General features: G+C 31.3%; 2 protein-coding genes across 5 annotated transcripts; one reads left to right on the forward strand and one right to left on the reverse strand.

Moving 5' to 3' along the window:
• Positions 1-5,654: 5,654 nt before the first annotated feature.
• Positions 5,655-8,732, reverse strand: LOC130014574 (DNA replication complex GINS protein PSF2-like). Of its 4 annotated transcripts, none has more exons than XR_007635335.1 (9): positions 8,136-8,421; positions 7,997-8,071; positions 7,795-7,909; positions 7,055-7,151; positions 6,935-6,965; positions 6,767-6,853; positions 6,252-6,404; positions 5,926-5,998; positions 5,655-5,808 (listed from the first exon to the last, which is right to left on the reverse strand). XR_007635335.1 is itself a non-coding variant. In XM_056104053.1 (9 exons), exons 2-9 carry the CDS (start codon positions 8,181-8,183, stop codon positions 5,978-5,980), a joined length of 627 nt encoding a protein of 208 aa, XP_055960028.1. In that variant the 5' UTR covers positions 8,184-8,215; positions 8,534-8,732; the 3' UTR covers positions 5,655-5,977. The 4 variants fall into 4 exon arrangements, 3 of the variants coding, with proteins under 3 accessions (XP_055960028.1, XP_055960029.1, XP_055960030.1); XM_056104053.1 differs by adding an exon at positions 8,534-8,732 and having other exon boundaries at positions 5,655-5,998; positions 8,136-8,215; XM_056104054.1 differs by adding an exon at positions 8,502-8,593 and having other exon boundaries at positions 5,655-5,998; positions 8,136-8,215.
• A 1,778-nt stretch (positions 8,733-10,510) lies between these two features.
• Positions 10,511-12,237, forward strand: LOC126660368 (protein NRT1/ PTR FAMILY 2.3-like). Its single transcript, XM_050353833.2, has 3 exons — positions 10,511-10,628; positions 10,709-10,926; positions 11,010-12,237. Exons 1-3 carry the CDS (start codon positions 10,544-10,546, stop codon positions 12,150-12,152), a joined length of 1,446 nt encoding a protein of 481 aa, XP_050209790.1. The 5' UTR covers positions 10,511-10,543; the 3' UTR covers positions 12,153-12,237.
• Positions 12,238-26,079: the final 13,842 nt, after the last annotated feature.

Consider the following 26,079-nt stretch of genomic DNA (forward strand, 5'->3'; position numbering starts at 1 on the left):
TTAAACCGCCGCTAAAAACCAATTCTGTTATAGTGAATTGACATGTAAAAAACCAATTCTGTTCTAGTGAATTGACATGTAAAGTATTTTTAAATATATGGTTCTCTATTTTTCATTTTTAAAATAAAAATTGTACTTTCAAAAGGGTGTGATTCTCCACAAATTCTTAATCGGTTTGTAGGAGGAGCATGTCGGAATCAGGCTCAAGCAGCCGGTGTGCAGTTGTGTTTAGCACAGCAGCTGCCTATGCGTAGCACAGCAGCCGGCTGTGCATACGCACAAGGCTCATGCAACGCACATCGACGGTTATGTCAGTGTGTGCGTTTTGCACGGATAACTTTAAGTCGATTAGAAATTTATTCAACGGGTATAATTGTATTAAAATAGCAAATGAGTTAGATTATAATTTTATGGAATGTGGGGAAATTAGAGGTAAGTTTGTGAAAAAAGGGCATCTTTGCGTGCAAAAATAGTAGTCTGGGAAGTTATCAGACTTGGAAGAAATGGTGTCGTTTGGAGTTTGACACGCTGTCAATGACATGGATCTTTGATAGGCCACGTAGACATCAAGTTGCCAAAAAAAACACTGGGCTATACAATATAAACATTGGAAAAGTTCGGATGTGTGGAAAGACAAATTGTAAATTGTGTTTAAATTGAAAAAAATAATGCTAAAAATGGTAATATATATTGGCAATAACCCTTTAATGCACTTGGTGATTTTAGGCTGAAAATTTAAAGTTGTTGATAAGTAGATTGATTATGTGAGTTAATTGTTGCAGCAAATTGGTTTTAAAGAGTTAAACATTATTGAATTGATAAGTTCTGATGATTTTGGTTGAGATTTAAAGTTTGATAAATTGTTGGTGAATTATGTGAGATGTTTATGGATTAATTGGTCGATTAAAAAATTATATACATGAATGGAAATCACTATTAGTATGACTAGAAAGTGTTGAATTGACAATTTTTTTGTGAAATTTGAAAGTTTGATAATTGAATTATATTGAATTTTTTTGTGGTGATTAATTGACTAATAGGTGAAAGTATGAGTTGTTGGAAATTTTGATTATATGGTTAATTAGTGTGAATTAATATTTGTGGTTTTGGTTGGAAAAATTGAAAGTTGATGATTTATCGGTTTATGGTTCGGGTTTGATTGGGGTATAGTTAGTGGCTTAATCATTTTGAGTAAATGAGTTTATATTGATATAAATTAGCATTATGAAAAGTTCAATGAAGTAATGTATTTAATAGTGGATTATATAAAATGTGATTTAAAATGTGATTTGGGAATTGTTATGAAAATGATTTACTGATTTAAAAGTCAAAATTATTTTGATATCGGTTTTCGAGTTCCTAAAAATTTGATGATAATTTTATAAATGTTAAAAATTATTTATATATAATTTACAATGTTATGGAAAACCGGATTTAGAGGGCTAATGCCTCGACCATTAGATTTTGAAAGATATGAAAATGTGTTTATGTTTCAAAAAACGAGATTTGTACGTCTAATATAGAGTTTACGAATTCAGTTAACGAGATTATTTAAAATGATTTAAGAACTGGATGCTCAAATCGATAATCGATTAATTAAGCAAAGTTTTAAATGAAATGTTAAATGGAAAATATTCAAGTTATATGATAATGTGGTTTGAGTTTAGAGTCAACTCTAAATTTGAATTATTCCATAATTATCTATATTAATGTATTAATTCTAAATAGATTCGACGAGCTTAGAATTTCGAGATCAAAACGACAAAAGGTAAAGTTTGGATTTTAAATAAGAAGGTGTGAGTTTGTTTATTTACTTTTAAATATTATGAATTATAATGTTTCTTTTATATTTTAAATGTTTAATTTATTGTATTTCATCTAAGTGTTTAATTTAAATGCATCGTACATGAACGATTTTAACTGTTGCTTATGGGTCCAGATGTTGAGCGTATGTCCTCGACCCTATAAAGTGGATAACAGAAAGAGAATCGGTTACGGGGTTTCCGAACCCCGTGACCGCTTCGAAACTCTAGCCAGTTGGTTGTTTTAATAAGTAACATATATATTGATTGTGATTAGTTGTACCTCTTTGCCTATGGGTTTGTGTCTTATTTATAATCTTTTCAGCATATCTGTATTCTCTTAGCCGATGTGGGATTCCCTTGTGCTCTTTTTACTATCTCGTTTTGTGCTTATTCATCATTATTTTCACTACCCCCGGCGGTTTTGCGTTGACTAGGTATTTATGGTTTGATTTATTCATTGCAATTTTCCCATTCTGTTAGTTCCTTCTTTTGTATTTGCTGTATCTCTATTTTCTGATGTTCCTTGTTTGTTTGGTGTTGTCTTTTCGTTTATGCCTCATGATCAAGTTAGGGTACTAATTAAAAATAAACTACTATAATAAGATAATTATTAAAATTAAGATACTAACTAAAATAAACTACTATAATAAAATAATTATTGAAATTGAGATACTTTTTATCCCATGCACGTTGGCTTGTTTGGGTTTTGTATTTCTCTGAGGTGGTTTTGTTTCCTTTATTTTCTTTCTTCTTCTTCGACATTTTTTGTTGTTCTATCTATTTATTTCCATGGCTGAGAGTAGTAGCTAATATGTGTTTAAAAGATAGATTATCGGTACTGGAAGAAGAAGATTAAAAGATAGATTATCGGTACTGGAAGAAGAAGATTAAAAGATAGATTATCGGTACTGGAAGAAGAAGATTTTAATAATCCTATATAGAGTAAGTTAATTCCGTATGATACGTTCAGGAGGTTTAAATTTCGGGCCGGAGGTTAAGGTGGGGAAGAAATGGCTGAGGGAGGTGAGCCCAGTTAAAGTTTCAAAAGTATAAGATGATGACGTAAAATTTTTAAATGGGAATATTGCTGAGAATTTGGTTGTCAATAATGCTAGTTATCAATTTGAATTTCATAATAAGAAAAGTTTAAATTGTTATGGAAGTGAAAGTGATTTTTACCTAGATAATAGGGAGGTCCATTCTAATATTGTTATGGAAAATTCTAGCAGACAACAAATCCTTGAGAAATTTTTATGTAGGCTCGGTCTACCACGTCATTCATGGATTAAACCAATCATATCATAACACCTCATTAAAATGAGGGTATTCTTGTAATTTTGTTTGTTATTTACATACACTTTTGAATAATAATATTACAAGAATACCCTTATTTTAATGAGGTGTTATGATAGGATTGGTTTAATTCACGGATGACGTGGTATACCGAGTCTACCTAAGAATTTCTCCAAATCCTTACATCCAAGTGAGTGTTTGACATTAATAAGGAATGTGTGGATGACGTGGTGGAAGGGAATGCCAAGAGAAAAAGAGTGACTAGCAGAGATGGGCTTTTAGAGTTGGAAATCGGGCCCATCTTTCAAACAGTGAATATGATTGTAGAACCGAATAGTAACAGACTGGTGGGCCTTAAATTCCAGACCTGCCTGAAGCAATTGGTTGCTTAGGTTGGAATTGTGTGGAGTTAACGAAACAGTTTATTGATGAGTTAATTAGACAAAATACTACAATATGTAAACTTAATTAGATAATTACGGTGTCATCTTTATTTTTTGATAATTACAATTTGTTCTTCTTTAATTTCATTTTTAAGTTTTCTATTTTAGACAAATACCTTTATCTCTTCATCTCCTTCTTTTGTTCTCAGCCAAACCTAATTTTTTCACCATCTCATTCTAATTTTCCTTCTTTTTATCTACAGCCACCCAAATCTATCTTTTCCAACTCAACCTCCTTCTTTCGTCGGTGTTTCTTCTCGGCCGCGAGTTCACTTCTACTGCTGCTACTGCGATTTTCGGTCTTTTTTTTGCCGCGAGTCATCTTCATACTCTCCTCGTCTTCAGTCACTACCTCCGCCATCGCACACCATCGCCAAAAGCCCACTGCCGCCGTCGTCGCACACCATCGTTTCAGTCAATTTTTTTCAGATCATCGATATCTTATTTTGGGTGTTAGTTAAAATCGATTTCTTATTTTGGGTGTTAGTTAATCCATTTCTTATTTTTCTTTTGTGAACGATGGTGATGATGTGGTTGTGGTTCGATTTTCTGGTACTACACAGCCTGCACTCTAGGTGTTTGAAGAAATGCCTATGAGAATTGTAATGTTTTTTAGTGTTGGGTAACTAATGGTTACTATTGGGTAAACCGTTGGGTAACTTTGTAATAAATTTTATTTTGAATATATTAGTAATAAAATCGTTAGTTAACAAGTTGTCGTCGCCGGAAGTGGCAGATCTGTTGTGGTGAAATTTAATTTTGTTGCTATTTAACCAATAGTTAGTTAATTGGTTTTCTTTTGTAAACGACAATAGTGATGTGGTGGTGGTTCGATTTTTTTTGGTGTTGCACTGCTTTCACTCTAAGTGTTTGAAGAAATACTTATGAGAATTGTAATATTTTTTAGGTGTTGAGGTAACCAATGGTTAACATTGGATAAACCGTTAAGTAACCTGTAATTTTTATTTTTGATATATCATTAATGAAGTCGTTAGTAAACAGTTGCTGAATTTTATGTTTGTGGTTCGATTTTTTGTGTTGCACAGCATGTTCACTCTAGGTGTTTGAAGAAATGTTTGTGAGAATTGTAATATTTTTGGATGTTGGGTAACCAATGGTTAATATTGGATAAATCGTTAGGTAACCTGTAATTTTTATTTTGAATATATCACTAATGAAATAGTTAGCAAACAGTTGCTCAATTTTATGTTTGTTGCTAGTTAACCAATAGTGTACTAATGGTACACCAATGACCTTGTTTTTTTAGAACCATGTTGGTTAACAAACGGTGAATCAATAATTTTAGATTTTAAAAAAGATGATTTATGTTTTATTTGACGGTTGCTCTTACAGTGATGAAGGGGAGGGGTTTGTAATAGAATTTTCACCTAGTTTAATAAAAATAGAGGTTTGAATTTGAAATAGTTTTTTTTTGTTGGTTAACCAACGGTGTTGGTATACCGCTGGATAACCAAAATCGTATTTCTGAGATTAAAAAAAATATTTTTGAGAATAATAAAAGTTATTTTTGCAAAAAAAAAGTACAGATTATATTTTTCAAAAAAAAATTTTGAGGTAGTATTCTTGAGAATATTTTATCTTTTTTTGGTATTTATCTAAAGAGGCCTTTATTGATTTAGATTTTATTTTTGTATGTAAGATGATTTGCGAATCCGGCCGCGCATGTTCTCGCGCATTCCCATTCTATGTCAGATCATCAGGAGTGGTTTAACCATTATCCTAAATTTTCTTACAGCTGTTATCGCTACTAATTTGAGTTAATATAATTAAACTGATTTTATTCAAAACAAAAAACAAAAATAAACTACTATATTAAAATAATTGTTTAGATATGAAATAGACTACTTCAACTATCTAATAATTATTTTATTTATTAATTAATTATATAAAATTCTAAATAAGGTAAAATATTTCAATAAATTACTATTTTTATTATTATTTTATATTTTCTATTAAAATTCTCCATAACTATAAATTTGAGTATCAATTAAAAATTTAAACAATTAAAATAATAATCTAAAATATATGATGAGTCACGAGTCACGTGTGAAATACGTAAAGCACACGTAAAAAGATATAAAAGAGAACACAATTAAGAAGCAATAAAAATGATGCTCTAAATAATTAACAAACTAATTATATTCATCTGGATTAATATTGACATATTAATGCTAAACCATTCAAACAAAAACCAAACTACTTCTGTTTTCCAATTTTGCTTGATTCTTTTTCCTGGTTTTGATCCCCTGAGATTACCACAAAATAAATTTATCAACAGAGATTGTGTTATTTCATTACTGTAACAAGCAAACGAACGAGATCAAAAACAACGGAAGTATCTTCGGTAGACTGTAGTGTCATACCAAAGTCATTCTCACGTTCCGATGGATATGATGTTTAATGGATGATGATTAATCATCTAGGCTTCAGATTTCGCTGCAAAGTAAAGAGCTTTGTTAGTAACTATCCGACGTACTAAAAGTTTAACCAAAAATATCCGTAAAATAAGCAAATTGTGTATGCCATTAAGTAAATAGCATAGCATGAAAAAAAAGAAATTGCAAAAATTGATAGTTCATGCTTTAAAATTGTCAAAGTTGAAAGTTCATATTGAATGTTAAAGTTTATGATCTATTTGCGATAAACCCAATTTTTTATGCCATTAAGTAATGAGCATAGAAGAACATACTTTTTGCCTGACACTAGGTACTTGCTGCTGTCGGTCTTGTGTTCTATCTGAATCCGCCATGACCTGTTCATCCTCATGTTTGTAAAATGCCTGCAACGCTCTCCCAGCAAATGCACGGATTATATTCACTTCCATTGCAGACATATTTTTCCACTGAAACATTAGAATTAACATATTACTGGCAACGAATTTGAAGGAATGAATATATTGAACTACAGACAATCCAACAAGAACAAGAGTTGTGAAGAGCATATGGGGCCCGAAATGTTTGATGATGATGCAGGATGGAAGTTAACATTCTATAGGCAAATTACAGAAATAAGATTCAGTGACATTGATGTGACTTTAGTATTATCTCATAACTCATATATTTAGCAGTATTGCACACTCCTTCACTTAGAGTTTAGTTTATGAAGCAAAGTCACTTTGATTTTATATGTGGAAAAATAGGTTAGACAAGTACAAATATAAGACGCGAAGTAATAATAACTGATGTCAATAGGATAAAATCAAACCGTCACTGTTGATGCCGTAAACTTCTCTAAATTGGTCTCCACTTTATGGAACCTTACGTCTCTGATGTCCTCAGTAAGTGATCGCACCTGCAAATGAAGAATGTCGTAGAATTCCTGGCAATTGATACATGATATCAGAAAAACAAAATGAAAAGAATTTCAACTCACCATGTACACATCAGAAATGTCATCACGTGCACTGTCATACATAAAAAATTAGCATTCATATTCAATGTTGTTTAGCAAACAAATAAAGAGCTAAATACAAGAATGAGGTCTGGTATTTACTGGTCAAAAAGAAGCCTGGAGATTTCCACATAATGAAAGGGTAATGGCTGAAATGCATGAGAATCACGTTCACTTTCCAAAACTTGTGTCAAATTTTCTGATCCACAAAGACGAAAATGACAAAAACGATTATCAATAAGAAGATTAAACTACAATTTTTAAGAGTCCTGAAATCCCATCGTGGAAAGTAAACCAAGTCCAAGCGATATTCAACAAATTAATAAAACCTTCAAAGGTATGACGAAGAAGAATGAGAACCGAACGGTCCAATTAACTAAAACAAACACCTAACCTAAGTATCTAACAACAGCATAATTCTCAATCTTCAATATCATTTTAACAATTAGCTGGAAGAAAAACAGAAACTAACATCACCACGCAGCTTAATTTGAAACAGTATCTAGCTATAATTCATCTTGCCATCTTCAAATGAAGAGTCTACTGTCACATACTTATCATATTGTCACCCCTAAAATAAGGCATCTAAACTTAAAGCAACCCAATATAAAAGCAATATTTCAACTGGAGTTCAAATTTCCTCGCATTTATTTTGACTCAAAAACGCAAGATAATTCATTCTACAATTAGATTAAGCAAAAACATAAAAAAGAACATAACCAAATGGAAGCAAAATTCTAGTGCTTCTAAAATCACCAAAATTTATCAACTCTAAAGCTAATTCTTTCTATACAAATTAGAGTGACTCTTAACTGTATAATTAGAGTCTCAAATAAGCTTACCGATTGACATCCATTGAGGCGGTCGAATTGTGCATTTTCCACGCTTCTTTAAAGCTAGTGCTAACCACAATGGTACTTGAGCAGCTATCTGCGGATAAAATGGACCATAATCCCCCTGGCAATTGCAGTTATTATCTTACATAATACAACTCACCACAAATGCCAATATATAAAAAAAATTAGGGTAAACTGGAGAGCTTACAGATATGAAATTGAGAGAATCCATTTTTAAATTTGGAACAATCTCTACTAATTCGTCTTCTGCCATAAACTCTACCTGAGAAACAAACAATTAAATTACCAAAATCAAAAGCACAATTAGTTAATTAATAAAGAGATACCTCTTCGGGAGAAAAAAGCGAGAGTTGTGAGTTCGATTGACCGGCCATTTCCTGTTGCAATTAGATATGTTGCTAAACAGCTGTGATAAAAAAGAAGTAAGTTCGGAAAATGAGCGCCAAATGTTGGATTTTTATCAATTTTTGTGTGTGGTGCTAATTATCAACAAACACTAAATTATCTACCACGAATTCGAATAAAAACACAGATGAGATGAAAAACTAAAATTAATTGACAAAATTATTATGCATAACAATAAAAACAGAGATAAATTATCAACAAACACTAAATTACCGAGCTAAGCAACGAAATTGACAATCACATGCTTAGTTTAAGCAATTATTAACAAGAAATTTATAAATTTTAACTTAAGAGCTGCGATGAACAAAAGAGAAAGAACCCAAAAGTATGGTTTGCAGATGAGGGTAAGCAGACAGCACTGGCAGAAGCGCCGACGGAGGTGGCGGGAAGAAGCGACAGTGTCGGCGTAGAGCAGCTGCGAGAATGAGTTAAGTCGCGGCGGTTGGCGGAAAGGAAACACTGCTGGCAGCGGTGGCGGATAAATGTTTTGTTTGTGTATTATACTTTAACTTTTAAGTTTAAATTATGTTACAGTTTTTTTTTTTTTTTTTTTTTTTCTAAGTTCATATTTTTTATACCAAACCCTCTAAAAGATTCCAAACCTTTGTAATTTTTTCAGTTATAACCAAACCTGTGGATTTGATGCCTGAGATGTCGCCCTGGAGGTTGACTCGTAATGTTGTCTTCCCCAATAGTCCGCCTGAAATATTTCCGAGGTACCTTTTGTCAGGGTCCATGTATGAGTTGCTTGTAGCTTAGTGGCCTGCAACCACCATCTGCAGTTTTCTTGTGTCGGCAAACCAACACGATTGTCTTAGTTTCAAAAACAGAACACCCTCTAAAATAGACAAAAAATAATATGTGTCGGAGAGGACAGGACGATTAAAGTGCTAGGCCTTTACATCGTTACCATATACTTAAATTTTAGGGATAGTTGCAAAACAAATTCCAACGTTTCACTTTTATAGCGATTTAATCCCAACGTTTAAAACGTTACGAAATAAATCCCAACTTATCTTATTTTTGCAATTTGTAGCCCCAACCGTTTTCCGGCAATTTTATGCATACGTGACAGTCATATTAGATATATGTATTGGCATATTAAATCCCGACGTTTTAAAACATCTCAGATAAAATCTTAATCTTTTGTGTTTTCGCACTTTGTAGCCTAAAAAGAGAAAAAACTGTCGAAAAACTGATTGGGGCTACAAATTGCAAAAATAAAAAAGGTTGGAATTTGTCTTATAACGTTTTAAACGTTGAGATTAAATCGCTATAAACATTGAAATTTATTTTACCAATACTCCTGAATCTTATCAGAATGAGTAAAAAAAGCTGAAAGATAAAGATCTAAGTAGCTATTATACATGTCTATTACTACACCAAACTAAATTTGGCAACAGATTATGACAGGACTTGAGCCGCCTTCCAAAAACTTTTGATATTTTAACTATATCGAACTGATTTATGTATTAGTCATATCTCTACTAGACTGAGTAAAAAACAGAACCAAATCATTTAATGTGAAAAGAATTAAATTAAAACTTTAATTTTAGTTTACGTGTTATAACTAACTAGATGACACGTCTTTTTTCAATCACTTTGATAATTTATATTCTAAAAAATCAAAATGAATGGAGCCAAACCTTCCTTTTTAATTCGGTTTGATTTTTATTCTCTTTAAAAATTGGACATTTGATATTTCGATTCGAAAACCAAACCGACTGTTGCTTATCTAGCTATGTTAGACGAACAAAAACGGAATCCAATTTGTATTCCGAACAAAGCCAAATTAAAATTTAATTTTGGTTGGTTAAAATGGATAAAAATGAGTGGTTTGGATTTAAATAATTAAAAATATAATTTTTGGTTTTTGTTTGACTTTTACCAATGAATATTCTTAAATGTACCATAGTATTATGAGCTATGAAAAACAATTCATTCTTGAATAAACTTTTAGGAATGAAAGAAATAATTTAACGATGTGTGCCTCCAAGAAACAGTAGTTTTCACTTTCCATAATGATAATAAAACCTTTCAAAAAATGAATGTATAAATAAATTAATCAAATTAAATTATAGTCTAAGATTTCAAATATTTCATCAAAAAAAAAAGATTTCAAATTTTGTTTTTTGTTTTGATTGTTGTGTTTATCTTGTTTAAATTATAGTCTAAGATTTCAAATTGTGTTTTAAGTAGAAACGGAATTTATCTCAGATAACAAGAAAAATATAATTAGTTACGAAAATATAGGAACCCTCATTCAAATAGAACAGTTCCACTATTAATATTAGTATTCGTAAAAAAAAATTAGTTTGAAGAGAAAAAAATGGAAGAAACAAACGAAAAAAGAAATAGGGAAACATCAGTGAAGCTTGAAAAAGGAGGCTGGGATGCCGCAATCGATCTTCTTTGTAAGTAAAACTCACCATCTTCGTCCAATTGCATACTAAAATTGAATACATTAAATTGATATATTTTTTTTATATTGCAGGGCCTAGAATGTGGTTCATAATAGCAGGCTGTGGGGTGTCAGCCAATTTATTATATTTTTTGATGTCTGAGTACAATGTAGAGAGTATCGCGGCGATTCAAATCTGTTGTTTTATTTTCGGTTGCGTTTTCATGGTTGGAATTGCCGGAGTTGTTGCAGATTATTCCTTCTTCGGCTCTTTCCGTGTTATCACGGTTCTTTCCTTCGTCTCCTTATTCGTAAGTCGCCATTTTACTATATATTGGTAACTCAACTTTAATTTTTGCTGTGGATTTATAATTTTGATTTTATAATTTTGCAGGGTATGATCATGTTAATGTTAACTCGACTAGACGCGCCATCTGAAACCCCAACAAAATATCAATTTGGACTTCTCTTTGTATCTATAGCACTGGCTTTATCAGGATTTGTAGCCGTATATAATTCTTACGGGTTTTTGAGAAGAGATCAGTATGACAAACCACCAACTATTTGTTGGGAGCTATCTGGAGCTTGTCTTTTTTTCTATGTTAACGTTGGAGCCGGGGTCACGTTGATCAGTTTGGCAGGACAATATAAAACTTGGGGTTTCGGGTTTGGCTCTTGTTGCTTTGCTAATGTGGTGGGATTATTATTCTTTTTTTGTAAAAAACGTTCATATCGACTAAGCAAGCCTCAAGAATATTTTGTTTCAACCCTGAAAAATTCAGGGGTTCAAGTTGATGAATTATTTAGTCGCGATGACCAAGACTTGATTAAACTTATCCCATTGTTTGTAACTGATATTTTCTTGCACGCCTCTGATATTATGCTTAACTCCCTAATGACGCTTCAAGCCCTAACTATGAACAGGCACATCTTCGACCCGGACTTGGAAGTGCCAGTAAGCTGTTTCGCATTCTTTTCGCTTCCAACTATATTCCTTTCGCTAGCTATCATCGACTTTTTCGTAGTCCCACAATGCAAGAAACTAAGAATCTCCTGGGGCATCGGATTAACCCATGTCTTGACCATCCTCACTCTCATAGCGTCCGCAGTGATCGAGTCACACAGGCTCAATCATCTCGCAAACAATCACAGTTTGATGTCAGCCCTATGGCTTATGATACCCGAAGCAATATTAGGGTTTAAGTTTGGGTTTTATTTCAGAAGAAACAGCAGAATGTACTGTCGAGAGGAAGGAATAGCTACTGTTCTTATGCGTACATTCTCACTTGGGATGGGATGTTTTGTAAGCATACTAATCATTCAAATCTTCGTTCAATTCACAGACTGGCTGCCTCATAATATTAATGATGGAAGATTGGACTATGTATATTGGATGTTGGCCGCGATTGGGTGCCTCAACTTTGCATTCCATTTAATTTTTACAAAGAACTTTGAGTTTCCAACTTTTGAATACTATGCTGGTGATGATGATCATAATGACGAAGCTGCTCACGGATCAAAGTTACAAGTTGCCTAGCAGATTATGATTTATTTCATTTTGAATAGCATCCTTTTATATATTTCATTCTGAATGGTGTTCTTTGATATATTTCATTTTTAGTGGTGTTCTTTAATACCAATAATGCTAATGATAACTGGATTCTGGATTCATTTTTCTCTAAATCTATCCAATTTCGTACTTGCGTTTTATAAATGATTTGATAGAACAATTTAAATTCCGATGAATTTATTTGGGGATTATTTTTAAAATTCTTCATTTTCAAACATATTTATAATAAATTTGTCCATCTGATGTGGCTTGCCACCTATTTCAGAAGAAACAGCAGAATGTACTGTTAAATAAGTGGCAAGCCACATCAGATGCAACACGTGCCTTTTTAATTTTGGACAATTTTGAAAAAACATAATATGATTTTGGACATTTTCGAGACATTTTAATGGTTGTGACAAAATAGAAATTTTTTACGAAATTAGACCTGCCAATAATGCTAATAGCCATAATTGGATTCATTTTTTCTAAATCTTACTGAGTTTTACAAATGATTTGATAGAATAATTTAAATTCGGGTGGAATTATTTTCTACACAACAATTTAAATGTGAAAAAATAAATTTTTTTACAACTTGTTGAAATTTAAACAAAATCTTTAATTTTAATTTTCATAATAATAGTTAAATTGTATTTTTTTATAATAACTAGTTTCGCATTACGTGCTATACACGTGGCTCGTAACGTAATTTCTCAATGAACATATTAGTAAATTTATTATAATTATATCAATTTTTTATTTATAATTAATAGTAAAAATAAATATAATATATTCGGTTATTAAATTTTTTTCCATACTGAATTTATTCTTCTTTTGGTTTTATAATAACCATAATTAAATAATTAACTTAATTTTATTAATAATATCTTTAAAAATATAACATAGGAATTTAAATAATAATATATTGACCAAATATAGTATTTTAATTTTGTAGTTCAATCAAACTAAAAGATAGGTATTCCTACTAATTTGGAGACAATTTAGTCATTTTTTACATACTAAAAATTAAATTAGAGATAATTTAGTTACCTATTCTAATTAGGACTTTAATTATAATAGTGATTAATTAAATGACTAATTAGTTAATGACTATAAAACCTTTATTTTGTAGTAAACTGAAAAGGATTATTCAGTAAATTTGCATGTTCCCCCTCCCCATCCGTGCTTTTATATATAGTACTAGCGTTTCGCCACGTGCTACGCACGTGAGCGGCATTTACATGACCCGTTATTTAAAGTTAAAATTAATAAAAAAATTAAATATAGTACTTTATTTTTTAATAACTTATTATAAATTATTTTCATTTAAATTGAAACTATATCACGTTCGTTATATCAATATGACCCGTCATATATAATATTAATTTATTATTATTAGTAATATTAATAACATTCATGTGACATCTCTTTTCATATGTATTGAATTAAGTTTTTATTTCTATTTTTTAACATGTTTTTGAACTCTAATTAATGTGTTGATTATCTACTAATATAAATTTTATATATGTGTGTGTATGTGAAAACGATATTTATATATGACCTATTATATATATTAAATATAATAGTTTAGCTTTTAAAAAAAATTAATATCAATTATTTTTTAGCCTCAAAATCAATTAATACTTATTAATATAAAATTGTAGTAATATTTTTTTGTTAATTCGTCAATGATTCCCAATCTCACTAACTATTTTTTCTCATTTTTGTAGTCCTTATTGGACTATTAAAGTTTGCATGTCTTTTGATAAATATAAAATTATAGTAATAATCTTTTGTTAATTCGTCAATGATAATGGTTCCCAATTAGATTTTGTGACCACCCATTATATATATTAAACATTAATTATAAATTTTATTTTGTAATAAATTAATTCATTTTTTTATTAAACTAAAATTAGTGCCGTAAATTATATTCATATGACCTTTTAAATAATACTTTTATTTTATAATAAGTATTATAAATTATGTTTATTGAAATCCATCAATTTAAATATAGTATTTTAAAAATTAATTATTGTAGAGTTGCAAAATCAAACTCCCAGTGGTAGCTATTTGTAACTTTTTTTGGTTAGAATTAGAATCATTATTTAATTAGAATTAGACTCCATTTTGATGACCATGTATAATCTAATGCACAGATCAAAATAATATACAGTTAAAACAACATTGGAGTTGCCTTCTTATCTATATTAATTTATACTATCATTAAACTTCTATTGAAATTAAAACTCTTCTCAAATGCAAAAACCAAAATAATATACATAGTTTTTTTTGGCTAAAAGTTTAATTTCTATTTAGGATTGCTCTCTTTTTCATAAAAGACTGAACGATTATGTGTACAAATTCTCTCAAATTATGTATGTCATCATTTTCAACAATACGAACTTGAAGATGCAGATCTAAAGTTCGAGTCTTTTCTCCGAATAACTTGAAAACTGTTCTGGTTTAACATTCATAAAACAAAAACAGCAAGGACTTAAACTCAAAAATTCCAGTTAATGTGTTCCTGCGTGTATGTTATGTTAGACTCAAATGGTGCAAATCAGAAATAAATCACCTTGATATTAATAGTTATAATTGCAATCAGTTCTATAATATACTTTAGCAATGTTGTTAATTTGGTGGGCTTATAAAACAGATATAGAAGGATTTATATGGCCATGGCAATGGTGAGAAGTTAAAACGATCTCTCAAAATTCAAAATTTCAAAAAATACAAAAATATAACTTTTACATTTATGTTTAAATCTAATAACTGTAACTAAAAAATTATTTTAAAGAAAAAACTAAGAAAATTATCTCCATCTTTCTCTTCTGAAATTCAATTTGAGAGTTCTGCAAATTAATTTAATTTTGCAAATTTTTTAATAATGTCATAAATATCACTTTTGACAATAGGGTGGTAAAAAGAGAAAAGTTAACCGAATTTATTGGCCGAAGAAGATCTAAAATTGATGTTCGTTTAATATTTAGAATGATTTATAAGTATTAGACTGAAAAGGTTAAGAGGGAAAAATAAAACAAATTCTGGTTTCTTTCCTAATGAACAATGATGCGCTTAAGGAAGAAAGACAATTAAAAAAATTACCTCTGTTGTACTCAATTACCGGCTATACCAGGTGAATGCAGCCAAAGGTGTGAATAGAGTTAGCTGATACTCTATAACAAGCCTCTTATTTAACTTATATAGTTAGCAAAAATTAAGTAATAGCAGTAGTAGTATAGTCTAACTTAATAACTGTGAGATATCAATTTAAGTTAATCTCGTTATGTCAATTAAGACTAACAATTATTATTATCTTTTATTAAAATTAGTCTTCTATTTAATTTATGAATTTTTTAATTATTGGAGGTTAATATTGTAATTTTGCCTGTCCCCCCCCCCTTCCCACATATAGATAGACTAGCGTTTCGGCCACGTGCTACGCACGTGAGCGACATTCATATGACCCGTTGTATTTATTATATATTATTCGATAAAATAGATCAGTGTTTATTAATTATTTATATGATTCATTAGTTAATTAATAATATTTAATTTTCGGTTGTGATATTTTAATTTTAGTCATTATATAAATAATATATATGACCCGCTGGATATATCAAATATCATTATTTTACTTTTCTTAACAATATGTTATAAATGTTTTTATTTAAATTAAAATTATAGCATATTTATTTGATCTATTTTTAATACACTAAAACATAAATTTAGAGTATGACGAGCATTGAATAAATAATATGAAAATCCAAACAATTTGCAGTTTTCTATTTCCATTATTTTGTATAAAAATATGGTTCATTCTTATTTTTGCCTTCTCTGAATTAATTATGTAAACCCTAAACTCCAAACAGTGCACTAATTAGAGAATCTGAATTTTGAAATCATTGAAATTCTATTTCAACCTACTCCATCTTCTAATTCTAATCGTACTCAACTTTAAACTCTTTCATTCACACTCATTATTTTAATATAATTTTTTAACACATTCATATAAGTAAACATAACTGAAAGTAGAGTATAAAAGTATAATATCAAATCATATACTAACATCAATAAAACAATAGAGCATAACTTGAACTAAACAAACATTAAGCAAATTTATAGCTATGATTAATAAATGACGATGTAAATAAATTATCTATGTATAAAAATATTACCTCATAATCAATTAAAAGTTTTTGTTTATTTGAATTAAACAGAAAATCTTTGACCTTCCACTAATGAAATAGTTAGACAATTCATGTTTTTCAATATCACTTTAAATTCGTACATACATATATAGAGTTTCCTATAGATATTAGTATTCCATTAAAATTATAATTTCTAATCATAATGAAATGCTAATATCCTCCGCATCATTAGTCATATACGTTTCTTTATTTTATTTTCTATAATAATTATAAACAAACTGTTACCTATAGTAGTTGATGTTAGCTACAATACAGTATTTTCACCGTAATTATCTTTATACTATATTATATAAATTAATTTTATTAACTTTATTTTTTAGCTATTAGTTATACTCTTAATGAAGTCTATTATCGTAATTTTGATTGTCTAGCGTTTCGCCACGTGCTACACACGTGAGCGATATTAATATGACCCGTTATATATTAAAAAATTATTAATATGACCCGTGCTACGCACGTGAACAATATTTGTTTAATCTGTTATATATCTAATAATAATAAAAATATTAAATGAAATAGTTAGTTGTTGTTTTTTTGCGGGAATAAATAGTTGTTAATAAATTATTATTGTCAAATAATTGATAAATAGTATAAATATTTATCACCAATGTAATAATCTAGTTTTTTGCTACGTGCTACTCACGTGAGTAATAGGCAACAATTCTTAAAAAAAAAATAAAAGTAAAAAACGGAAAACATTGAACTTTGACTGCCATGACTTGCTGCCAACTCTTATGTGCACTGTCCAACCCATAATTAAAATAACAAACCAAAACATATAAAATTAGTTAATTCTTTATGGTGTAGTATCCTGTTACAATTCTAACATCTAAATAATAGCACATCTTTGTTAGGGCTTATGTTTCTATTCATAATATTAGCGTACGTACTCATCTTTATAGTATATTATATAAATTAATCTTATTAGTTTATTTTTCAATTATAAATTATACCCTTAATGAAACCTAATATCGTAATTTTGCCTGTCCCCCCCCCCTTCCCACATATAAGATAGTTATAGATAGATATAGATAGATAGATAGCCAAATTTGTATATGTTTGTTGCAAGTTTGACCATCAATTTGACTATTATTGCAACAAAAAAATACAATTTGACTATTATTATAAAAATTAAATTTGGTTTAAATTGCAACAAATTATAAAGATTTAGATTTTTTTACCATTATTTCCAATTTAAATAATAACTGTTATTATTATTAAAGAAAAAAATTGTTTTTATCGTCCTATATCATTTTTGAATTAGGACTGTTCTAATAAAATCTCATCATTGATGTAACCGTTTTTTTTTTAAATATTGATCCCATTCAAGATCATCGTTATAACAAGTTAACATTTTGAATGTTAAAATATACAAGTCAGTTCATTTATCAGCATTTAGTTTTTTACTCCCTCCGTCCCACTTTAAAATTCCCATTTAACTTTACACACAGATTAAGAAAACATTAATTATTTTTGTCTTTTCATATTTTTTCATGTTTTGCCCCTATTAATGATAGTGGAATTTTCCATAGAACTCTTTTAAGATGACTAAAATAAGGGTAAAATAGGGTATTCAATGGGAAAATATTCTAAAAATAATAATGGAATTTTTTAAATGGGACATCCCAAAATGAAATATGCGACTTTTTAAACGAGACGGAGGGAGTAGTATTTTTTATAAATAATATGTATTTTTTTAGTTCTTTGGGCTATAATGCAGTTTCAAGGTCAAAGAAATTTAATGTATACACTTTTAAATTGAATATCAATTTACTTGAGATATTTATATTTATTATAATGAAAATAATCATTAAATCTCATTTCATTATATATTTATATTTAAATATGCATTTACAACCAAATATCTTGGAAAATATTATAGCCTAATTTTACATGCTTAAAATTTTCTGATTATATATGATATATGATTTGAAGTATTAAAGAGTTAATTATTCTTGGATCATAAATACCTTTACTTGGTAACTGATGGATACCAAATCCTATCTTAACTACAGTGGAGCCGAGTCGCAGGAGATTTACTCTCAGACGATATTGGACTCCCGCCAGAAGAACCAAACATATAAGGAAGATGGTCGAATCCACAAAGATTCGCCACGATACCGTTCGACAAGATGAGGACCGAATCCCTAAGGACTCGGACAAAGCGCGTCGACCTTGGAATTCAGATAGATTGTCAGATCTATTACATAATCTCGAAGTATCTTTCCTATTTGGATACAAACTCCAACTTAGGAAGATAAGCTCCAAATTAGGAAGACGAGACTATTTAGAAAGACGTTCCTAAATAGGACTCATGTCTGAATAAGGTAGATTACTCATAATCAGGTCAATCCCTATAAAGTAGGATTCACTTTCCTACTACAACACTGCTAGGTATGCAATCATCTACTATAAAAGGAGCATGAGGTATGCCTAAACATACAATTACATTCACATACTCAAAACGTTGCTTAAATCTCTAAACTGACTTTAGCATCAACCACCGTCTGGTTAGCTTCTACCCTGTTTTGCAGGTCTCACTCACCAAATCAGAAGGCAGACTTCATCATGCATCTAGGAAGAAGGAGAAACTTTGAGAAGTTACATCTAACGGTTCAACAAGCAAGCTATGAAGATAGATAACCTGAACGTCGATATGGAAATAGAAGCACTGCGGGAAGGAACACGGTTCGACAAGTTAATAGACAAATTGCTGGTTAATATAGCCCAAAAATATTTCGAGCTGGACGAAGGCCGCAAGGCCATTCGTGGAAAAGAGGCAAAGGGGAAAGAATCAAAAGAAAAACCCAAGGAAAAGTCGAAATCAAAATCGGAAGATAGGAGAGGAAGGTCTGAGGAGAGCAGACGAATCGCCCCCCAAGCAAGGTACGAACCAAGATACGACCCCCGAGATGATGAACGAAACTTTACACCGCTGAACACCAGCTGGACCAACGTCCTCATGTGGATGAAACAAAATGTCAAGAACGTGGTATGGCCACCTAAGATGAAAGCTGAAATCAGAGATACAAGAAAATATTGCAAATTTCACAAGGATTACGGACACGAGATAGATGGGTGCTGAGACCTAAAAGTCAAAATCGAAAGAATGATAGACGCATGCGAGCTAAGGAAGTTTGTAGCTCACAAAACGAAAAGCATGATAAAGGAGAGAAATGGAGCAGAGACGACAAAGGAAAAGAGAAAGAAGAGGAAAGGCCATCCAAAATCCTCGGAACCATACATATGATCAACGGAGGAGGCCACAGCAGTTCTACCATCAGAAGAAAACAAAGAAGAGAAGTGGTGAACATCAGAGAAACCCACATGCCTCTGGTGATCTTTGATGTTGAGGATTACAGGCATGTGAAAGCGCCCCATAATGATGCTTTGGTGGTGACAACCATCATTGAAAACTGAAACATGGAGCGAATCCTTATTGATGATGGAAGCGCTGTAAATCTGATGACGAACACTACGTATAAAATGCTGGGAGGACCCGCATCGAGGCTGCGCCGAGTACCCATCCCGCTATCCGGGCTCGGTGGCCCCTCTATCAACCCACTAGGTGCAGTCTCGCTAGAAGTCATAATCGGCCGGAGAGGGGAGTTAACAAGAAGGTCATGTCACTATTCAATATAGTGGACATGGAACTAACATACAACGCTATTTAAGGAAGACCCTTCCTCCATGATTCTGCTGCAATAACCAGCATAAGGGCATTGGCAAAAAGTACCAACTAAGAAGGGAGTGGTGACATTGCGAGGAGACCAAGGCACCGCCAAAAAATGCTACGAGGAGTCTGTTGTAGATCTCCAAGGAAATAAGACAGAGAAGAAAGAAGAATGGAGGAAGAAAAACGACCCATAGCTAGTAAAGATTTTATATCTTACCCGATGACGTCACAACTATCTTTAATATTTTGTAAGCAGTTATTAAATTAAGGGTTAATTACATTTAAAATCACCACCTTTACACGAATTTTCAAAAATAATACGACCTTTAAAACGTGTCAATTCAGGACATCACCTTTCATTTCTTTTCAAAAATAACATGGGCACATTTTTTGATAAAATTTTGCTGACTTGGACATCTGATGAGAGTGCCACGTGTCACGCCACGTCAGCAAAAATGCCACTAAAAATGTGCCCGTGTTATTTTTAAAAAGAAATGAAAGGTGGTGCCCTGAATTGCCACGTTTTAAAGGTCGTGTTATTTTTGCAATTTCGTGTAAAGGTGGTGATTTTATATGTAATTAACCCTTAAATTAATAAAGTTCAATTTTTGCTACTATGTGATTGGCCAAACGCGATAAAAAAAGGAACTGGAAAAGAAAGCAAAGAACCAAAGATAAGATTTGGAATTAAAATAAAACAAAGAGTTTAGATTAACTCAAATAAGGAGAATCGCCGAGATAAGAGTTTAGATTAACTCGAATAAGGCGAAATTGAAAAATGAGAGTTTAGATTAACTCTCAAGGCAAAAATGCCAATTACAGAGTTAAAATTAACTCTTAATAAAATACAAATCGACTCGGAAAATACTAAGAACGTCTTTATTAAGAATGTGTATAACTATTTGGGACAAAAAAAAGAGGAAAGTGGACTATTGTTTTGGGACGGAGGGAGTAATAATTTTAAAAAGTGTTGTAATAACAATTTAGGCTTAATCATCAAAAAATGCCAAAACTATACGTTTTGTGTCAATTATAGCCAAACCTTTAAAAATCACTAGATTTAGCCAAACCTTATATGTTCTGTTTCTTTTTTAGCCATTTTTGAATCGAACCGGTTTTTCTGACACCGTGTCATCCACGTCACCGCCAACTAAGCAATTGGCTGGCATGTCAGCTGAAATATTTAAATAAGGTTTGGCTATAACTGACACAAAATGCATAGCTTTGGTATTTTTTGTGAATAAAACTAATTTTAAAATTAAATAATTAAATGATTAATTATATTATAATAAAATTCATATATATTTAAAAAAATAATATTTTTATTTAACGCTAATTAAAATTAATTTATTTTTTTTACTAAATTTAAATAATTTTTTTTACATATTTAAGAATATATAATTAATTTAAATTCTAATAGAAACAGAAAATGTCATATTCATTCTAAAATTTATTTATTTTTAAATTCCATTCGTCGGTTCTTTGACACCGCCACCGTTTGAGACCCAATTGTTCGTCTTCCGACGAACAATCTGAGAGTAATATACACAACAAACATACGACAGTGTTAATAATTCAACTATACGCACATAAACATAAAAATAATCGCAGAATAGACAGTTTATTTAAAAGACGAGTTTAATTATTTTCTCTTTTTTTTTTCTTTAAAAAGTGAAGCTCATTGTGGTATAATCAAACTATATCATGATGTTTATAAGTATAAACGCATATGTCATTTTACTCGGTATAGCCAAAAACTTACTTTAATTTACACATAACTATTTTATTTATTATCTAAACCCAGTCATAACAAGATCTCAACAACATTAAAAATAATAAATCAAGTTTAAAATCATCATGAACATTAAATCCTTTCACCAAATTTAATTCAAAATTAATTTCTAAGTAATACATCAATTCATTTTTTTAATTACATATTCATTAAAATATATTATAATATAAATTTATTAGATTTAATTAGGTTTAATAAAAAATTAAAATTAATTTTAATTAGTATTAAATAGGAAATATTAATTATTTTTAAATATATATATATATATATATATATATATATTTCATAAATAATATAATTAATTTACTAATTATTAAATTTAAAAATTGGCTTGAATTTAAAATTAGGTTTATTCACCCAAAAAATACCAAACCTATATTTTTGTGTCAGTTATAGCCAAACCTTATTTAAATATTTCAGCTGTCATGCAAGCCAATTGCTTAGTTGGCGGTGACGTGGACGACACGGTGTCAGAAAAACCGGTTCGATTCAAAAATGGCTAAAAAAGAAACAGAACATATAAGGTTTGGCTAAATCTGGTGATTTTTAAAGGTTTGGCTATAATTGACACAAAACGCATAGTTTTGGCATTTTTTGGTGATTAAGCCAACAATTTATTATATTGTCTATAACATCTTTTGCAACATTTATGAATACATAATTTCATCATTATTATGTCACAATAAATATCCAATTTATAATATTTATTTTTTATTACTGTTGTCTCGCATTCATCGATGTAGGCAATTCTAATTTTTGAAATGCTATCATACGCCTAATTTCATTAAACAACTTTTAAAAAAATTACTGTTTACACTAGCCAAAATGAGCTCATATGAACTAATTCCAATTTTTAAGTCCAAAAGTTATTAATTATCCTTTTATTCTTATCTTAGCTTAGTAGTTATCTTTTTTTAGTCATTATCTTAGTTATTTAGCTTAGTATTTATCTAAATAAGAGATTGTATCTCATTAGACTAGATTTTATATTTTAGGGTTTGTCTTTATAAATAGCTAGTTTTAGGTTTGTATTCTCCACAACTCAAATCAATCAAAAAACAAACTTCAAAGCTTTTCTATCCCCAACCTCCGCGGTTGGTTAACTTAGGAGTAGAAGTAGTTTAAACAATAATCTCGCTTGGGTTTCTTAACCTCCAGATTAATGTTTTAGTTTAGATAAATCAAACCCTGTTCAACTTTTCGGACCGAACCGGTTAAAGCATCGAGCTGTAAAGTACCAATCTATAAATTCAAAGATTCGAGTTTGGAAATATTTCCGCGCGAACATCTTTTGGCGACTCCACTGGGAACGCGTTTATGGTGAGTACAAAAACTGGAACGACGAAGGAAAGTTACTGATGCACTTGTTAACATAGCCGAGCCAATCCGAAGTAGGGCGCACATCATCAGGCGATTCAGACTCAGGCTTGGAGGCGATCATGACAAAGGGTGACAAGTCGGCCTACAGCTGCTTGGGGACCTATGCACCCCCAGCTGGAACAATGATTGTCGGGTTACAGCTGCTTGGGGACCAACGCACCCCCCGCTGGGACAACGACCGTCGATCTCAGAGTCAAACATATGAACCAAGTACCACTACTAAAATGCTTGCTTTTAGCGACGGATTTTTCTATCGCTAAAAGCATGAAATTCGTCGGGAAAACGTTTCCCGACGGATTTGCCGACGGATTCAATCCGTCGGCAAAATCCTCATCGCTAATTTTTTGGTGACGGACAAAAAAATTTGGAAATGGATTTTTCAGAAATTGCCGACGGATTTTAGCGACGGATATAAATTCGTCGCTAATTTAAAAAAATTAAAAAAATTAAATCGTAAAAATAAATTATTATTATTTAATCGGTCACACACCTGCCACCCTCCGTCACCCACCCGTCGCTCGTCGCCCTCTGTTACCCATCTGTTGCCTCCATCACCCACTCGCAATTTTTACAAACTTCCCAGTAGGTCACCCACCCTTCCCACTGCTTCCACTAGTTGCTCTTTAACTTTGAAGTTCTCCCGCGCGTAACTCTTCCTGAACCAACTTAGCTTCTAGTTATATATATATATATATATATATATATATATATATATATATATGTATATTTATATTTAAATGTAACTAAAAAATAACAAATACTTCCTCCCACATTTTAAGATAATTATTTTTTATGATTAATAGTTATTTTAAATAACTATTAATGAATAAATAAATAACAATATTTTTAATATATTTCATAAATAATTATGTTATATTTAAATAATATTATATTTAATTAAAAAAATTATTTTTCTTAATAATTTTTTTATAATTTTTTTTTTTGAAACGGACTTTTAGCGACGGATTAAAAATTTGTCGCTAAAAGTAGCCTTTGGCGATCTGTCGTTAAAATCTCTCGCTAAAGACGGATATTAGCGATGGATTTAAATCCGTCGCCAAATTCCGTCGCTAAAAACGGATTTAGCGACGGATATGAAATCCGTCGCTAAATCCATCAAAAATAATTGGCAGGAGTGTTCCCGCCAACTTTAGCAACGGATTTTCCGTCGCTAAAGTTGGCGGGAACACTCCCTCCAATTTAAATGACAATTTAGCGACGGATTTAAAATCTATCGCTAAATCCGTCGGTGAAAAAGATTTAGCGACGGATTTTGTATCCGTTGCTAAAATTCGTCGGTAAAACACAGTTTTTTAGTAGTGTATATAAGGAGGAGACGAATGATTGTCTGCAACCTACGTCCCGCTCGCCCCTCACTATCACGTGCCGATTTCATAACAATGTGTAATGAGGTAGTCCAGAAAAAACAACATGTATTTGATGAGGCGATGAATCAGATGAATGAAGCCATCAAAATAATTTGAAGGGAGAAAAAAACAGATTTTGGTAGACTAACGAGTGTTGTGAAATTATTAGTTAAAGTCTTGTTGGGACAATGTATCACCGAGCCTGCCAATAGAAGGGCCGAGATGTCCAAACACCGAATAAATTCGGAGTTTAGGGAGTATCAGAGAAAGGCGTGACACAACTGTTATGGTACTCTCGGCTGACACAACTGTTATGGTACAGAATTATTAATCGGCTGAAATCTGGAGGCATACGCAATATATCTTTGTTGGCCGATTAAAGACTAATTTTGGCAATTTATTGATCCGAATAATCTTGATAAAATTAGACAATTTATTTGCATGGTTAAAAGATGGTCCAATCAAGTGAAAGCTGGGATTGCAAGAATCAAAGTGGGCATGACAAGGTGACATGGAGATAAGAAGCATGCAAAGCCGAACAAATCCATAAAAGGTGTGGTTTTTATAATCGGCTTATTGGCAGAATTATTTAACTTGCTAATGAGTGAATTCTTTGTACTTGGCAATTTAATTTCCACCTGAGGTTGGTCCACTATATGCACTGACCTTATTTATCCCGCTGTTAAATCAATATGGCAAGGTCGTCGCCCAAGAAGACGAATGGTATACATCAGTATGCTGAGAGTTGTGCAAAATCAAGAAAAATTTATGGCCGAGTTAATATATGTGGCAACGGATATCACAATTAATTAATGTCTCGGCTAAAATTGGTCGCTTGTAACAAATGGGATTTCAATTTTTCGGTCTATGACCGATTAAAAAATGATTTTGACATGCGATAAAATACGTCTCTTCATCTTCCTTGACATTCAGCCAAAAAGACGTGGAGGCATTATTTACACTGACCAAAAATGAGCTCATATGGGCTAGTTCGGGTTTTTGAGCCCAAAAGTCATCATGTAAATAATTAGAGAAGATGAAAGCAATTGTAGAATTGAATAATAATGATTCTATGTCTTTTATTTGTTGTTTACATATGTATATATATACAGTCTAAAATAGTCCTAATCAAAATAGGATGTCTAATCATAATCAAATTTGGAAGTCTAATCATAATCAGATTGGGATTCTGATTATCCTGTTACTTGCGCATCCAATACTCCCCCTCAAGTTGGAGCATGAGGATCAATCATGCCCAATTTGGATAATAACGTAGTAAACTGAACCCTTCCAAGAGCCTTCGTGAAGAGATCAGCTGGTTGGTCAGCGGAAGCAATATGACGGGTAAGAACATTGCCAGCCTGTACTTGATTGCGAACCAAATGACAATCGATCTCGATATGCTTAGTGCGCTCATGAAATACAGGATTGGCAGCGATATGTAAAGCGGCCTGATTGTCGCAGAAAAGATGCATTGGCTAGGAAT

The sequence above is a fragment of the Mercurialis annua genome, linkage group LG8 (assembly GCF_937616625.2).
Source record: "Mercurialis annua linkage group LG8, ddMerAnnu1.2, whole genome shotgun sequence".
Taxonomy (NCBI): domain Eukaryota; kingdom Viridiplantae; phylum Streptophyta; class Magnoliopsida; order Malpighiales; family Euphorbiaceae; genus Mercurialis; species Mercurialis annua.

Excerpts from the sequence above, each read along its gene's own strand:
- LOC130014574 (XM_056104053.1), bottom strand. The coding sequence starts at position 8,183 with ATGGCCGGTCAATCGAACTCACAACTCTCGCTTTTTTCTCCCGAAGAG. Across the intron at positions 7,910-7,996 it reads ATTCTCTCAATTTCATATCT|GGGGATTATGGTCCATTTTA; the intron begins GTAAGCTCTCCA and ends TGCAATTGCCAG. Across the intron at positions 5,999-6,251 it reads TACCTAGTGTCAGGCAAAAA|CGAAATCTGAAGCCTAGATG; the intron begins GTATGTTCTTCT and ends TTTACTTTGCAG.
- LOC126660368 (XM_050353833.2), top strand. The coding sequence starts at position 10,544 with ATGGAAGAAACAAACGAAAAAAGAAATAGGGAAACATCAGTGAAGCTT. Across the intron at positions 10,629-10,708 it reads TGCCGCAATCGATCTTCTTT|GGCCTAGAATGTGGTTCATA; the intron begins GTAAGTAAAACT and ends TTTATATTGCAG. Across the intron at positions 10,927-11,009 it reads TTTCCTTCGTCTCCTTATTC|GGTATGATCATGTTAATGTT; the intron begins GTAAGTCGCCAT and ends ATAATTTTGCAG.